We start from the raw sequence: 14,745 nt of genomic DNA, 5'->3' as shown, positions 1-14,745 counted from the left end.
ACACAATTTTAATCCCCATTTTCCAGATGAGGGAACTGAGGCCCTGAGAAGGGAAGTGACTTGCCCATAGACACACAGCTGACAACTGGCAGAGCCGGGGTTTGAACCCATGATGATGGCATTTGTTAAGCACTTACTGTGTGCAAAGCACTGTTCTAAGCACTGGGGAGGTTACAAGGTGATCAGGTTGTCCCACGGGGGGCTCCCACAATTTTAATCCCCATTTTCCAGATGAGGGAACTGAGGCCCAGAGAAGGGAAGTGACTTGCCCAAAGTCACACAGCTGACAATTGGTGGAACCGGGATTTGAACCCATGACCTCTGACTCCAAAGCCCGGGCTCTTTCCATTGAGCCACGCTGCCGCTCCGTGACACACAACATTCTCTTGGAGGGCTCACTCCGCCATCTCGGAAGACAGCTGTCTAATAATAATTGGGGCATTTGTTAATAATAATAATAATAATAATGATGGCATTTATTAAGTGCTTACTATGTGCAAAGTACTGTTCTAAGCGCTGGGGAAGTTACAAGGCAATCAGGTTGTCCCACGGGGGGCTCACACAATTTTAATCCCCATTTTCCAGATGAGGGAACTGAGGCCCAGAGATGTGAAGTGACTTGCCCAAAGTCACACAGCTGACAACTGGCGGAGCTGGGGTTTGAACCCATGATGATGGTATTTGTTAAGCACTTACTATGTGCAAAGCACCGTTCTAAGCACTGGGGAAGTTACAAGGTGATCAGGTTGTCCCACGGGGGGCTCCCACAATTTTAATCCCCATTTTCCAGATTAGGGAACTGAGGTCCAGAGAAGTGAAGTGACTTGCCCAAAGTCACACAGCTGACAACTGGCGGAGCCGGGGTTTGAACCCATGACCTCTGACTTCAAAGCCCAGGCTCTTTCCATTGAGCCACGCTGCCGCTCTGTGACACGCAACTTTCCCTTGGAGGGCTCACTCCACCACCTCAGAAGAGAGCTGGAAATTATACTCGAATAATAATTGGGGCATTTGTTAATAATAATAATGGCATTTATTAAGCGCTTACTCTGTGCAAAGCACTGTTCTAAGCACTGGAGAGGTTACTAGGTGATCAGGTTGTCCCATGCGGGGCTCACAGTCTTAATCCCCATTTTCCAGATGAGGGAACTGAGGCCCAGAGAAGTGAAGTGACTTACCCATAGTCACACAGCTGACAATTGGCGCAGCCGGGGTTTGAACCCATGACCTCTGACTCCAAAGCCCGGGCTCCTTCCACTTAGCTTTTAGACTGTGAGCCCACTGTTGGGTAGGGACTGTCTCTATATGTTGCCAATTTGTACTTCCCAAGCGCTTAGTACAGTGCTCCGACTCCACCACGTCTGCTGTGTGACCTTGGGCAAGTCACTTCACTTCTCTGAGCCTCAGTTACCTCATCTGTAAAATGGGGATGAAGACTGTGAGCCCTACGTGGGACAACCTGATCACTTTGTATCCCCCCCAAGCGCTTAGAACAGTGCTTTGCACATAGTAAGCGCTTAACAAATGCCAACATTATTATTATTATTATTATCAATAAATGCGATTGATGATGATGATGCGCTTACTATGTGTCAGGCACTGCACTAAGCGCTGGCCCGGGAAGCAAATCGGTTTGGACGATTGCCTCCAAGAGGCCTTCCAAGACTGAGCCCCCTTTTTCCTCTCCTCCTCCCCACCCTACCTCCTTCCCCTCCCCACAGCCCCTCTATATATGTTTGTACAGATTTATTACTCGATTTATTTTACTTGTACATATTTACTATTCAATTAATTTTGTTAATGATGTGCATTTAGCCTTAATTCTATTTGTTCCGACGACTTGACCCCCGTCCACGTGTTTTGTTTTGTTGTCTGTCTCCCCCTTCTAGACTGGGAGCCCGTTGTTGGGTAGGGACCGTCTCTAGATGCTGCCAACTTGGACTTCCCAAGCGCTTAGTACAGTGCTCTGCACACAGTAGGCGCTCAATAAATACCACTGAATGAATGAATGGATGGACACGGTTCTCTCTGCCAGATTACCAGGGGTTGAGGTGAAGGTTAAGCGCTTAAAACAGTGCTTTGCGCATAGTAAGCGCTTAATAAAAGGCTGGCTCCCTCTCCCTTCTGTGGCGTCTCTGGATCCGCGACCTTTGGGCATTTGATAATAATAATCTTATTCTTTTAATCTTTTAAATAAGATTAAATTTAATCTTATGAAGATTAAGATTAAGATTAATTAAAAATTAAGATTAATTTAAAAAAAGATTTTAAATAATCTTTTAGACTGTGAGCCCACTGTTGGGTAGGGACTGTCTCTATATGTTGCCAGTTTGTACTTCCCAAGCGCTTAGTACAGTGCTCTGCACATAGTAAGCGCTCAGTAAATACGATTGATGATGATAATGATTAAACTGTGGTACTTGTTAAGCGCTTACTTTGTACCAGGCACTGTACTAAGCGCCGGGGTGGATACGAGCAAATCGGGATGGAACGTCAGCTCCGCTCGTAACCCCACGGCACTTAGGGAAGTATCTTTAAATTCTATATTATAAATCATTGATTTGTATTAATGTCGGTCTCCCCCTCAAGACCGTAAGCTCGTTGTGGGCAGGGAACGTGTCTGCCAACTTTTGTTACAGGTCACTCTCTCAAGCGCTTGGTACAGTACTTGAGAAGCAGCGTGGCTCAACGGAAAGAGCCCGGGCTTTGGAGTCAGAGGTCGTGGGTTCAAATCCCGGCTCCGCCACTTGTCAGCTGGGTGACTTTGGGCAAGTCACTTCACTTCTCCGGGCCTCGGTTACCTCATCTGTCAAATGGGGATGAAGACCGTGAGCCCTCTTGGGACAACCTGATCACCTTGTATCCTCCCCAGCGCTTAGAACAGTGCTTTGCACGTAGTAAGCGCTTAACAAATACCATTATTATCATTATTATTATCCTCGCCTGTTACATGGGATACCAGGGTTCGATTCTAGACTGTGAGCCCACTGTTGGGTAGGGACCGTCTCTATATGTTGCCAACTTGTACTTCCCAAGTGCTTAGTACAGTGCTCTGCACACAGTAAGTGCTCAATAAATACGATTGATTGATTGATTCCCTGATGGGGAGAAAAGTACATTTTCCAGCGCTTAGAACAGTGCTTTGCACATAGTAAGCGCTTAATAAATGCCATTATTATTATTATTATTATTATTTATTGAGCACTTACCGTGGGCAGAGCACCATACAAAGCACTTAGGAGAGTACAGTACCAGAGCTGGCAGTCACTTTCCCTGCCCACAACGAGCCCAAGCGCTTAGTACAGTGCTCTGCACACAGTAAGCGCTCAATAAATACGATTGATGATGATGATGATGATAGAGGGGAGACGGACACTGATATAAATGAATGAATGAATCAATCAACCAATCGTATTTATTGAGCACTTACTGTGTGCACAGCACTGTACTAAGCGTTTGGGAAGTCCAAGTTGGCAACATCTAGAGACGGTCCCTACCCAACAGTGGGCTCACAATCTAAAAGGGGGAGACAGAGAACAAAACCAAACATACTAACAAAATAAAATCAATAGAATAGATATGTACAAGTAAAATAGAGTAATAAATATGTACAAACATATATAATATATATATTATATGTTTAGTTATATTTATTGAGCCCTTACTGTTTGCAGAGCACAGTACGAAGTGCTTTCTTAAATTGTAATAAGTTACAATTTAATCATATTTATTGGGCTGTGTGCAGAGCACTGTACTAAGCGCTTGGGAAGTCCAAGTTGGCAACATATAGAGACAGTCCCTACCCAACAGTGGGCTCACAGTCTAAAAGGGGGAGACAGAGAACAAAACCAAACATACTAACAAAATAAAATCAATAGAATAGATATGTACAAGTAAAATAGAGTAATAAATATGTACAAACATATATACATATATATATTATACGTTTAGTTATATTTATTGAGCCCTTACTGTTTGCACAGCACAGTACTAAGTGCTTTCTTAAATTGTAATAAGTTACAATTTAATCATATTTATTGGGTGTGTGCAGAGCACCGTACTAAGCGCTTGGGAAGTACAATTCAGCAACAAATAGAGACAATCCCTGCCCACAGCGGGCATTAATTCGTATCTGATTAAACTGTATCTACCCCAGATCCCAGTAAAATGCCTGGCACATAGTAAGCGCTTAACAAATACTATTAAAACCCCCCTAAATCAAACAAATAAAACACCAGCGGACCCCGACCCGAACATCTTCCAGACGTAAGAACTCCGCTTTAGCCGGTGGCCCGCTTCTAGCTCCCCGGGGCCGAAACTAGGGGGTTTCCAGAAATGGGGTAGAGCCGCTTGGAAAACGAAACTCAATCAACAGGGGACATCCAGATTCCTTTAAATAGTTCTGTTGTTGGGGGAGAAATGTCCCCCATGGAAATAATAATAATAATAATAATAATAATGGCATTTATTAAGCGCTTACTATGTGCAAAGCACCGTTCTAAGCGCTGGGGAGGATACAAGGTGATCAGGTTGTCCTACTGGGGGCTCACAGTCTTTCAGATGAGGTAACTGAGGCACAGAGAATAATAATAATAATAATGATAGCATTTGTTAAGTGCTTACTATGTGCAAAGCACCGTTCTAAGCGCTGGGGAGGATACAAGGTGATCAGGTGGTCCTACTGGGGGTTCACAGTCTTCATCCCCATTTTGCAGATGAGGTAACTGAGGCACAGAGGATAATAATAATAATAATGATAGCATTTGTTCAGTGCTTACTGTGCGCAAAGCACCGTTCTAAGCGCTGGGGAGGATACAAGGTGATCAGGTTGTCCTACTGGGGGCTCACAGTCTTTCAGATGAGGTAACTGAGGCACAGAGAATAATAATAATAATAATTATGATAGCATTTGTTAAGTGCTTACTATGTGCAAAGCACTGTTCTAAGCGCCGGGGAGCATACAAGGTGATCAGGTTGTCCTACTGGGGGCTCACAGTCTTTCAGATGAGGTAACTGAGGCACAGAGGATAATAATAATAATAATGATAGCATTTGTTCAGTGCTTACTGTGTGCAAAGCACTGTTCTAAGCGCCGGGGAGGATACAAGGTGATCGGGTGGTCCTACTGGGGGCTCACAGTCTTCATCCCCATTTTGCAGATGAGGTAACTGAGGCACAGAGAATAATAATAATAATAATGATAGCATTTGTTAAGTGCTTACTATGTGCAAAGCACCGTTCTAAGCGCCGGGGAGGATACAAGGTGATCAGGTTGTCCTACTGGGGGCTCACAGTCTTTCAGATGAGGTAACTGAGGCACAGAGAATAATAATAATAATAATGATAGCATTTGTTCAGTGCTTACTATGCGCAAAGCACTGTTCTAAGCGCTGGGGAGGATACAAGGTGATCGGGTGGTCCTACTGGGGGCTCACAGTCTTCATCCCCATTTTGCAGATGAGGTAACTGAGGCACAGAGGATAATAATAATAATAATGATAGCATTTGTTCAGTGCTTACTGTGCGCAAAGCACCGTTCTAAGCACTGGGGAGGATACAAGGTGATCAGGTGGTCCTACTGGGGGCTCACAGTCTTTCAGATGAGGTAACTGAGGCACAGAGAATAATAATAATAATAATGATAGCATTTGTTAAGTGCTTACTATGTGCAAAGCACCGTACTAAGCGCCGGGGAGGATACAAGGTGATCAGGTGGTCCTACTGGGGGCTCACAGTCTTCATCCCCATTTTGCAGATGAGGTAACTGAGGCACAGAGGATAATAATAATAATAATGATAGCATTTGTTCAGTGTTTACTATGCACAAAGCACCGTTCTAAGCGCTGGGGAGGATACAAGGTGATCAGGTTGTCCTACTGGGGGCTCACAGTCTTCATCCCCATTTTGCAGATGAGGTAACTGAGGCACAGAGGATAATAATAATAATAATGATAGCATTTGTTCAGTGCTTACTGTGCGCAAAGCACCGTTCTAAGCGCTGGGGGGGATACAAGGTGATCAGGTGGTCCTACTGGGGGCTCACAGTCTTCATCCCCATTTTGCAGATGAGGGAACTGAGGCACAGAGAATAATACTAATAATAATGACGGCATTTGTTAAGTGCTTACTATGCGCAAAGCACCGTTCTAAGCGCTGGGGAGGATACAAGGTGATCAGGTTGTCCTACTGGGGGCTCACAGTCTTTCAGATGAGGTAACTGAGGCACAGAGAATAATAATAATAATAATGATAGCATTTGTTCAGTGCTTACTATGCGCAAAGCACCGTTCTAAGCGCTGGGGAGGATACAAGGTGATCGGGTGGTCCTACTGGGGGCTCACAGTCTTCATCCCCATTTTGCAGATGAGGTAATTGAGGCACAGAGGATAATAATAATAATAATGATAGCATTTGTTCAGTGCTTACTGTGCACAAAGCACCGTTCTAAGCGCTGGGGAGGATACAAGGTGATCAGGTTGTCCTACTGCGGGCTCACAGTCTTCATCCCCATTTTGCAGATGAGGTAACTGAGGCCCAGAGAATAATAATAATAATAATGACGGCATTTGTTAAGTGCTTACTATGCGCAAATCACCGTTCTAAGCGCTGGGGAGGATACAAGGTGATCAGGTTGTCCTACTGGGGGCTCACAGTCTTCATCCCCATTTTGCAGATGAGGTAACTGAGGCCCAGAGAATAATAATAATAATAATGACGGCATTTGTTAAGTGCTTACTATGCGCAAATCACCGTTCTAAGCACTGGGGAGGATACAAGGTGATCAGGTTGTCCCACGGGGGGCTCACAGTCTTTCAGATGAGGTAACTGAGGCACAGAGAATAATAATTATAATAATGATGGCATTTGTTAAGTGCTTACTATGCGCAAAGCACCGTTCTAAGCGCTGGGGAGTATACAAGGTGATCAAGTTGTCCCACATGGGGCTCACAGTCTTCATCCCCATTTAACAGATGAGGGAACTGAGGCCCAGAGAAGTGAAGTGACTTGCCCAGAGTCATAGAGCTGACTCTGTGAGACTCTGAGCCCACTGTTTAGACTGTGAGCCCACTGTTGGGTAGGGACCGTCTCTGTAAGTTGCCAACTTGTACTTCCCAAGCGCTTAGTACAGTGCTCTGCACACAGTAAGTGCTCAATAAATACGATTGATTGATTGATTGATTGAAGTGGCGGTGCTGGGATTTGAACCCATGACCCCTGACTCATTCATTCATGCATTCAATCGCATTTATTGAGCGCTTACTGTGTGCACAGCACTGCACTAAGCGCTTGGGAAGTCCAAGTTGGCAACATCTAGAGACGGTCCCGACCCAACAGTGGGCTCACAGTCTAGAAGGGGGAGACAGAGAACAAAACCAAACATACTAACAAAATAAAATAAATAGAATAGATATGTACAAGTAAAATATAGAGTAATAAATATGTACAAACATATATACATATATGCTTCCCAGCAGTTAATACAGCGTTTTGTACACTGTAAATTCCTAAAAAAATGTTACATGCCAGTGATTATTTATCCAAACATAACATTTCAGGCGAGAATTTCCGAGGTAGAAAGTTAAGCTTTCTTTATGAAGATGGAATTTTCTATTCTTCTAATGCTGCCACTGTCCCAGAGAGAATACTGGGCTGGATTGACAACCGCTCTTAGCATCATCATCATCAATCGTATTTATTGAGCGCTTACTGTGTGCAGAGCACTGTACTAAGCGCTTGGGAAGTACAAGTTGGCAACATACAGAGACAGTCCCTACCCAACAGTGGGCTCACAGTCTAAAAGGGGGAGACAGAGAACAAAACCAAACATACTAACAAAATCAAATAAATAGATTAGATATGTACAAGCAAAATAAATAAATACATAAATAAATATTGCCATAAACCAGGCCGGTTGGCCATTTTAGGCTTATAAAATCGCAGAATGGGCCACTGTAGAAAATACACAGGCAATACATTAGAGGGATCCAAGAATCACTCCGAAACATTTCCCCGGTATTCCAAAGACGGGTGGGGTGTGTTGTTTTCCAAGGAAGCCTAGAAACTGACATCTAACTGAAACACCTTAGGAACTTCAGCCTAAAAATCACCATTAGTAGCAACGTCACCTCAAAATTGATTTTTTCAGGACGTAAAAAATCCCGATTGGAAAAATAAAAAGTGTCGCCGACTAAGGCCTTGTTTCCAGTCCCTTCTGCATCCCCCTTGCGCTTGGATTTGCTCTCTTCATTCATCCCTCAGCCCCACAGCACTTATGCGCACATCCATCATTTTTTAATTTATATTAATGTCTATCTCCCCCCTCTAGACTGTGAGCCCCCCGTGGGACAACCTGATCACCTTGTAACCTCCCCAGCGCTCAGAACATCATCATCAATCGTATTTATTGAGCGCTTACTATGTGCACAGCACTGTACTAAGCGCTTGGGAAGTACAAATTGGCAACATATAGAGACAGTCCCTACCCAACAGTGGGCTCACAGTCTAAAAGAACAGTGCTTTGCACATAGTAAGTGCTTAATAAATGCCATTATTATTATTATTATTATCATTATTATTATTATTCTAGTGGGCAGGGAACGTGTCTACCAACTCTGTACTCTCCCAAGCGCTTAGTACAGTGCTCTGCACACAGTGAGTGCTCAATAAATATGATTGATTAACAGGCAAGACTTCTAAAGAGTTTAGAAGCTTAGAAAAATAATTTTTGTTCCCGAAAAGGACTTCTTGCGGCAGAGAATTAAGAACTCCCCCTCCTCCCCCTCTCCATCCCCCCGGCCTTACCTCCTTCCCTTCCCCACAGCTCCTGTATATATGTATATATGTTTGTATGGATTTATTACTCTATTTATTGATTTTACTTGTACATATTTATTCTATTCATTCTATTTTGTTAATATGTTTCGTTTTGTTCTCTGTCTCCCCCTGCTAGACTGTGAGCCCGCCGCTGGGTAGGGACCGTCTCTATAAGTTGCCAACTTGGACTTCCCAAGCGCTTAGTACAGTGCTCTGCGCACAGTAAGCGCTCAATAAAGCTTTCTCCCCCTTTTAGACTGTGAGCCCACTGTTGGGTAGGGACTGTCTCTATGTGTTGCCAACTTGTACTTCCCAAGCGCTTAGTACAGTGCTCTGCACACAGTAAGCGCTCAATAAATACGATTGATGATGATGATGATGAATAAATACAACTGAATGAATGTCTGCACACAGTAAGTGCTCAATAAATACAACTGAATGGATGAATGAATGAACTATAAGTTGCGGCGTTCGAGAGCATGAAGCTGAAATCAATCAATCAATCAATCGGATTTATTGAGCGCTTAGTGTGTGCAGAGCACTGTACTAAGCGCTTGGGAAGTCCAAGTTGGCAACATATAGAGACGGTTCCTACCCAACAGTGGGCTCACTGTCTAAAAGGGGGAGACAGAGAACAAAACCAAACGTACTAACAAAATAAAATAAATACAATAGATATGTACAAGCAAAATAAATAAATAGAGTAATAAATATGTACAAACATATATACATATATACAGGTGCTGTGGGGAAGGGAAGGAGGTAAGATGGGGGAAATAAAATAGGCAGAGTTTAATGATGCACTAAGCTCTTATTTCCCCCATCGCGCATTTTAACACGGCTACTTAAACCCCATTTAGACTGTAAGCGCGTTGTGGGCAGGGGCCAGCTCTGCTCCACTGTAATAATAATAATAATAATAATAATGGCATTTATTAAGCGCTTACTATATGCAAAGCACTGCTCTAAGCGCTGGGGGGCTACAAGGTAATCAGGTTGTCCCATGGGGGGGCTCAAAGGCTTCATCCCCATTTTCCAAATGAGGGAACTGAGGCACAGAGAAGTGACTAATAATAATAATAGTAATGATGGCATTTATTAAGCGCTCACTATGTGCAAAGCACTGTTCTAAGCGCTGGGGTAGGTACAAGGTAATCAAGTTGTCCCACATGGGGCTCACAGGCTTCATCCCCATTTTCCAGATGAGGGAACTGAGGCACAGAGAAGTGAATAATAATAATAATAACAATGATGGCATTTATTAAGCGCTCACTATGTGCAAAGCACTGTTCTAAGCGCTGGGGTAGATACAAGGTAATCAAGTTGTCCCACATGGGGCTCACAGACTTAATCCCCATTTTCCAGATGAGGGAACTGAGGCCCGGAGAAGTGAATAATAATAATAATAATGATGATGGCATTTATTAAGCGCTCACTATGTACAAAGCACTGTTCTAAGCGCTGGGGTAGGTACAAGGTAATCAAGTTGTCCCACGTGGGGCTCACAGGCTTCATCCCCATTTTCCAGATGAGGGAACTGAGGCCCGGAGAAGTGAATAATAATAATAATGATGATGGCATTTATTAAGCGCTCACTATGTGCAAAGCACTATTCTAAGCGCTGGGGTAGATACAAGGTAATCAAGTTGTCCCACATGGGGCTCACAGGCTTCATCCCCATTTTCCAGATGAGGGAACTGCGGCCCAGAGAATCAATCGATCGTATTTATTGAGCGCTTACTGTGTGCAGAGCTTGTACTTCCCAAGCGCTTAGTACAGTGCTCTGCACCCAGTAAGCGCTCAATAAATACGATTGATCATCAATCGTATTTATTGAGCGCTTACTGAGTGCAGAGCACTGTACTAAGCGCTTGGGAAGTACAAATTGGCAACATCTAGAGACAGTCCCTACCCAACAGTGGGCTCACAGTCTAAAAAGGGGGAGACAGAGAACAAAACCAAACACACTAACAAAATAAAATAAATAGAATAGATATGTACAAGTAAAATAAATAAATAGAGTAATAAATATGTACGATGATGATGCAGAGCACCGTACTGCAGAGTACTGTACTAAGCGCTTGGGAAGTACAAATTGGCAACATCTAGAGACAGTCCCTACCCAACAGTGGGCTCACAGTCTAAAAAGGGGGAGACAGAGAAGAAAACCAAACATACTAACAAAATAAAATAAATAGAATAGATATGTACAAGTAAAATAGAGTAATAAATATGTACGATGATGATGCGGCGCACTGTACTAAGCGCTTGGGAAGTACAAATTGGCAACATATAGAGACAGTCCCTACCCAACAGTGGGCTGACAGTCTAAAAAGGGGAGACAGAGAACAAAACCAAACACACTAACAAAATAAAATAAATAGAATAGATATGTACAAGTAAAATAAATAGAGTAATAAATATGTACGATGATGATGCGGAGCACTGTACTAAGCGCTTGGGAAGTACAAATTGGCAACATATAGAGACAGTCCCTACCCAACAGTGGGCTGACAGTCTAAAAAGGGGGAGACAGAGAACAAAACCAAACATACTAACAAAATAAAATAAATAGAATAGATATGTACAAGTAAAATAGAGTAATAAATATGTACGATGATGATGCGGAGCACTGTACTAAGCGCTTGGGAAGTACAAATTGGCAACATATAGAGACAGTCCCTACCCAACAGTGGGCTCACAGTCTAAAAAGGGGGAGACAGAGAACACAACCAAACACACTAACAAAATAAAATAAATAGAATAGATATGTACAAGTAAAATAGAGTCATAAATATGTACGATGATGATGCGGAGCACTGTACTAAGCGCTTGGGAAGTACAAATTGGCAACATATAGAGACAGTCCCTACCCAACAGTGGGCTCACAGTCTAAAAAGGGGGAGACAGAGAACAAAACCAAACATACTAACCAAATAAAATAAATAGAATAGATATGTACAAGTAAAATAGAGTCATAAATATGTACGATGACGATGCAGAGCACTGTACTAAGCGCCTGTACTAAGCAGAGAAGTGAAGCGACTTGGCCAAAGTCACCCAGCCGACAAGTGGCGGAGCCGGGGTCGGAACCCCCGACCTCCGCCTCCAAAGCCCGGGCTCCTTCCACTGAGCCACGCTGCTTCTCCCAGGCGTTCAGTACAGTGCTCCGCACGCAGCGAGCGCTCCAAAGGCCCGACTGCTGGACTGATCGTCCGTTAAGATGGAAAAGTTCGGAAGAACCACCTGCGAAATCACTGACCTCAGAGCGCTTGCCCAACACATAGTTTTCTCGCCCGGCCTGGCGCCCGAAGCACGTTTCCTTCGGATGGTCGAGGCCGCTGGGCGCTCAGAAAGTACCATGAGTTCCACGTGCCGGCATCGCTCCCTCCGAGGGCAGGATTATTATCTCCTCTCAGGGAATGAACACGATCCAAAGCACGACCCCTCGGCTGCCTCTCCGGCCGGTGAATTCTGCCCAACCGAGTCAGACGGAAGGCCTTATTTCCTCTGGTTTTCTCTCCGTACTTCCTGTTACCCCTGGTTTCGCTTTAGTCACCGATTTCCTGACTTTCCCCTCCGTGCCAGTCACCGGAAAGTTTGCAGAGAAGCGGCGCGGCTCCGTGGGAAGAGCCCGGGCCTTTGGAGCCGGAGGTCGCGGGTTCAAATCCCGGCTCCGCCGACTGGCAGCTGGGCGACGCGGGTTCAAATCCCGGCTCATCCGGAGTCGCACGGCTGACGGTGGGCGAAGTCGCTTCATCATCATCGATCGCATTTATTGAGCGCTTACTGTGTGCGGAGCACTGTACTAAGCGCTTGGGAAGTACAAGTTGGCAACATATAGAGACGGTCCCTACCCAATTGTGGGCTCACGGTCTAAAAGCTTCACTTCTCTGGGCCTCGGTTCCCTCATCTGGAAAATGGGGATTGGCTGTGGGCCCCCCGGGGGACAAGCTGGTCACCTTGTATCCCCGCGCCCAGCGCTTAGAACAGTGCTTTGCACATAGTAAGCGCTTAATAGATCAGGGACTGTCTCTATATGTTGCCAACTTGGACTTCCCAAGCTCTTAGTACAGTGCTCTGCACACAGTAAGCGCTCAATAAATACGATTGATTGATTGATTGAGTGCTTACTGTGTGCAGAGCACTGTACTAAGCGCTTGGGAAGTACAAGCTGGCAACATACAGAGACGGCCCCTACCCAACAGTGGGTTCACGGCCTAAAAGCGCTTAATAAATGCCATTATTAATAAATGACATTATAAAGAGATTCCAGTGCAGCCATTTGGCCACTTTCAAAGACTTCATTCAATCGTATCTAATAATAATAATGATAATGGCGCTTATTAAGCGCTTACTATGCGCTGGGGAGATTACAAGGTGATCAGGTTGTCCCACGGGGGGCTCACAGTCTTCATCCCCATTTTACAGATGAGGGAACTGAGGTACAGAGAGGGAGGGCTTACTGTGCGCAGGGCACTGTCCTAAGCGTTTGGAAAGTTGTTGCCAACTATATGTTGCCAACTTGTACTTCCCAAGCGCTAAGTGCAGTACAGGCTTTGGAGTGAGAGGTCATGGGTTCGAATCCCATGGGGATTCACAGCGGGCTCACAGTCTAGAAGGTATTTATATAGTAAAGATATATATATATATATACCACTGTTGGGTAGGGACTGTCTCTATATGTTGCCAACTTGTACTTCCCAAGTGCTTAGTACAGTGCTCTGCACACAGTAAGCGCTCAATAAATACGATTGATGATGATATATATATATATATATTATATATATATATATACACATATAATAATGATGGTATTTGTTAAGCACTTACTTTGTGCCAAGCACTGCTCTAAGTCCTGAGCACTGTTCTAAGCATTGATAATGATGGTATCTGTTAAGTGCTTACTATGTGCCAAGCACTGTTCTAAGCGCTTGGGGTAGATACAAAGTAATTAGGTTGCCCCACGTGGGGCTCACAGTCGTCACCCCCATTTTCCAGATGAGGTCACTGAGGCCCAAAGAGGTGAAGTGACTTGCCCAAAGTCACACAGCTGACAAGCGGCAGAGCCGGGATTAGAACCCACGACCTCTGACTCCCAAGCCTAAGCCACGCTGCTTCTCGATATATAGTGAACTGTTTATTCCATCATTTATTCAGCTATTTGACCCTGATAATTGTTCATCTCCCCGCTCCCATTCTTTGTAAATAATTTTGGTCTGTTGCCTTTTGTCGGCAGGGAATTTGTCTTAGTTTCGTCATATTCTCCCAAATCAATCAATCAATCAATCGTATTTATTGAGCGCTTACTATGTGCAGAACACTGTACTAAGCGCTTGGGAAGTACAAATTGGCAACACATAGAGACAGTCCCTACCCAACAGTGGGCTCACAGTCTAAAAGGGGGAGACAGAGAACAGAACCAAACATACCAACAAAATAAAATAAATAGGATAGAAATGTACAAGTAAAATAAATAAATAAATAAATAAATAAATAGAGTAATAAATATGTACAACCATATATACATATATACAGGTGCTGTGGGGAAGGAAAGGAGGTAAGACAGGGGGATGGAGAGGGGGACGAGGGGGAGAGGAAAGAAGGGGCTCAGTCTGGGAAGGCCTCCTGGAGGAGGTGAGCTCTCAGCAGGGCCTAATAACAATAAATAATGATAATAATAATAATAATAATAAATAATAACAATAATGATAATAATAATAATAATGGCATTTGTTAAGCGCTTACTATGTGCAAAGCACTGTTCTAAGCACTAGGGGAGGATACAAGGTGATCAGGTTGTCCCATGTGGGGCTCACAGTCTTCATCCCCATCTTACAGATGAGGGAACTGAGGCCCCGAGAAGTGAAGTGACTTGCCCAAGGTCACACAGCTGACAATTGGCAGAGCCAGGATTTGAACCCATCACCT

General features: G+C 44.1%; 1 protein-coding gene across 4 annotated transcripts in view; it reads right to left on the bottom strand.

The window, feature by feature from the left end:
- Nucleotides 1-14,745, bottom strand: part of SH3BP2 (SH3 domain binding protein 2) — a 159,367-nt gene that overhangs the window by 69,333 nt on the left and 75,289 nt on the right. Inside the window, exon 1 of one of the 4 annotated variants that reach the window (XM_038745230.1) lies at nucleotides 12,077-12,185. The exons of the other annotated variants lie outside the window; for them this stretch is intronic. Coding sequence (XP_038601158.1) covers nucleotides 12,077-12,177 — 101 coding nt within the window. The 5' untranslated portion in view covers nucleotides 12,178-12,185. Of the gene's footprint in view, nucleotides 1-12,076; nucleotides 12,186-14,745 lie in introns of those variants that run through there. 4 annotated transcript variants of the gene reach the window in all.

Source organism: Tachyglossus aculeatus, chromosome 4 (assembly GCF_015852505.1).
Source record: "Tachyglossus aculeatus isolate mTacAcu1 chromosome 4, mTacAcu1.pri, whole genome shotgun sequence".
NCBI lineage: Eukaryota > Metazoa > Chordata > Mammalia > Monotremata > Tachyglossidae > Tachyglossus > Tachyglossus aculeatus.
This window is presented reverse-complemented; position numbering and strand designations above follow the sequence as displayed.